Genomic DNA, 2,210 nt, shown 5'->3' on the forward strand with positions numbered 1-2,210 from the left:
ACATGATACACGCGGGTGTCTGCTCGGTGTTTGCGAAAATCCTCAAAGAAGGTCCCATGAAAGTCCAGGCTGTGGTTGCGTGGGCCGTCTCTGAGCTCGCTGCGCATTACCCGAAATGCCAAGATCTCTTTGCCCAGCACAACATTATTCGGCTGCTTGTTAGCCATCTAGCGTTCGAGACTGTGCAGGAGCACAGCAAGTATGCTGTCGTTAGCAAGGCGACATCGATGCACGCTGCCGTTGTGCTGGCGAGTAGTAATAATAACAGTAATGCCACTAACGATAGCGTGACGAAGGGGAGTAATGATTTGGATGAAGATAAGAGTTCCATACCTCATCCTCTGGGGAATAAGCAGCGTAATCAGATGCACAATGTGGTTACAAACACAATGGCGATGAATGCGGGCAGAAATCCTGTTAAGTCCAATGGCAACAACAGTGCGAAGGTGAATTCTGTGCATAGCCAGCCGAGTCTCTTTTCGCTATCAGGGGCGAATAACAGAGCCCGGGAAATGGAGGACCCCGCAACCAAGGCCTACATAAAGGCGATGGCTGCTCGAGCCCTTTGGCACCTGGCGAAGGGGAACTCTCCCATTTGCCGGAGCATCACAGAGTCAAGAGCATTATTGTGCTTTGCGGTCCTTTTGGAGAAAGGAGCTGAAGAAGTTCAGTACAATTCCGCTATGGCGTTGATGGAGATCACAGCGGTGGCAGAGGAAGATGCTGAGCTAAGAAGATCAGCATTTAAGCCCAATTCGCCAGCGTGCAAAGCTGTGGTTGATCAACTGTTGAGAGTGATTGAGAAGGCGGATTCACAACTCCTAGTCCCCTGTATTAAGTCCATTGGCAATTTGGCTAGAACTTTCAAGGCGACCGAGACAAGGATGATAAGCCCTTTAGTGAAGTTGCTGGACGAAAGAGAAGCCGAGGTTTCTAGGGAAGCTTGTATTGCCCTCACCAAGTTTGCTTGCTCAGTTAACTATCTTCACTTGGATCACTCAAAGGCCATCATCGGTGCTGGAGGGGCGAAGCACCTCGTTCAGCTCGTCTACTTCGGTGAGCAGATCGTGCAAAGTTGTGCACTGATTCTGCTGTGCTACATTGCTATGCATGTCCCAGACAGCGAAGAACTTGCTCAGGCCGAGGTGCTTACGGTGCTCGAATGGGCATCAAAACAAGCCATTTTGATGCAAGTTGAAGATGTGGAGACATTGTTACCGGAGGCCAAAGGAAAGCTGGAGCTCTATCAATCCAGAGGATCCAGGGGATACCATTGAGTTCAATTTAGTGTATGTTCAAGAATTGTATGCTGTCAAGATGAAGATTTATCCATCTTTCTTATACTTTTTCCTTCTTTGGAGTCTTTTTGTCATCTGTTTTCATTCATTTGGAGTGTACATAAGATTAGTTTATGGCTTTAATTATTTGGAAGGAGGAATCCCAACAACGTATTTTTCATATTCGTTTTAATACAAAATGTTCACATCATTTTTGAGATTCTTGACACGATTCAAGCTGAGGAGAAAGGATTTGTTCTTAATCTGGTTCAGAGTAAAGTTACCATAAATAATGGGATTATCTTATTTTTGTGATTGTGACATCATCAATCTTAGACTCAAATACACTTTTCACTTCTAAACTATGTATTTTTATCTTCTTTACACTTCTAAAGTATGAAAGGTAACAAAAACATCTGTAACAAAATAATTTGGCATCGATAAAACTACAATGCCCTTCTCACTTACCCCTATACTGTTTTATTCTATTTTCTAAAATATATTTTATGAATATCTTCCCCAAACTATTTTTAGTGATTTAAAATTTTACTCACATCTAAATTGAAAAATAATATTTCTAATTTCTAATTTTTTTTATAAATTATAGAACATAAAAAAATATTTATAAGCTCGATATATGGAAATATATTTTACAAATAAAAAGTACATGTAAATATGTGTCAATACATAATTCATATAAATATTACAGAAAAAGTATGCTATATAACTTATAAATTTATATTCAATTATATGTCCACATAATAAAAATGTATCACTTAAGAAAATATGAAATATTATATATTAATTATATTATAGATTAGCATATTTTTGCCGTATATATATGTTCGATGTAGTATTTTACACTACCAAAAAATATTTTATTGTAATGTATTTTGTACCGGCCAACTTAAAAGTTTGTAACTTCGTTTTTTT

General features: G+C 39.2%; 1 protein-coding gene across 1 annotated transcript in view; it reads left to right on the top strand.

Annotated features, from left to right (window-relative positions):
* The window catches only part of LOC105178162, a 2,495-nt gene extending 1,007 nt beyond the window's left edge, over positions 1 to 1,488 (top strand). Inside the window, exon 2 of the mRNA XM_011101550.2 lies at positions 1 to 1,488. This exon is cut by the window's left edge and continues 38 nt beyond it. Coding sequence (XP_011099852.1) covers positions 1 to 1,277 — 1,277 coding nt within the window. The 3' untranslated portion in view covers positions 1,278 to 1,488.

This window comes from Sesamum indicum, linkage group LG15 (genome assembly GCF_000512975.1).
Source record: "Sesamum indicum cultivar Zhongzhi No. 13 linkage group LG15, S_indicum_v1.0, whole genome shotgun sequence".
NCBI lineage: Eukaryota > Viridiplantae > Streptophyta > Magnoliopsida > Lamiales > Pedaliaceae > Sesamum > Sesamum indicum.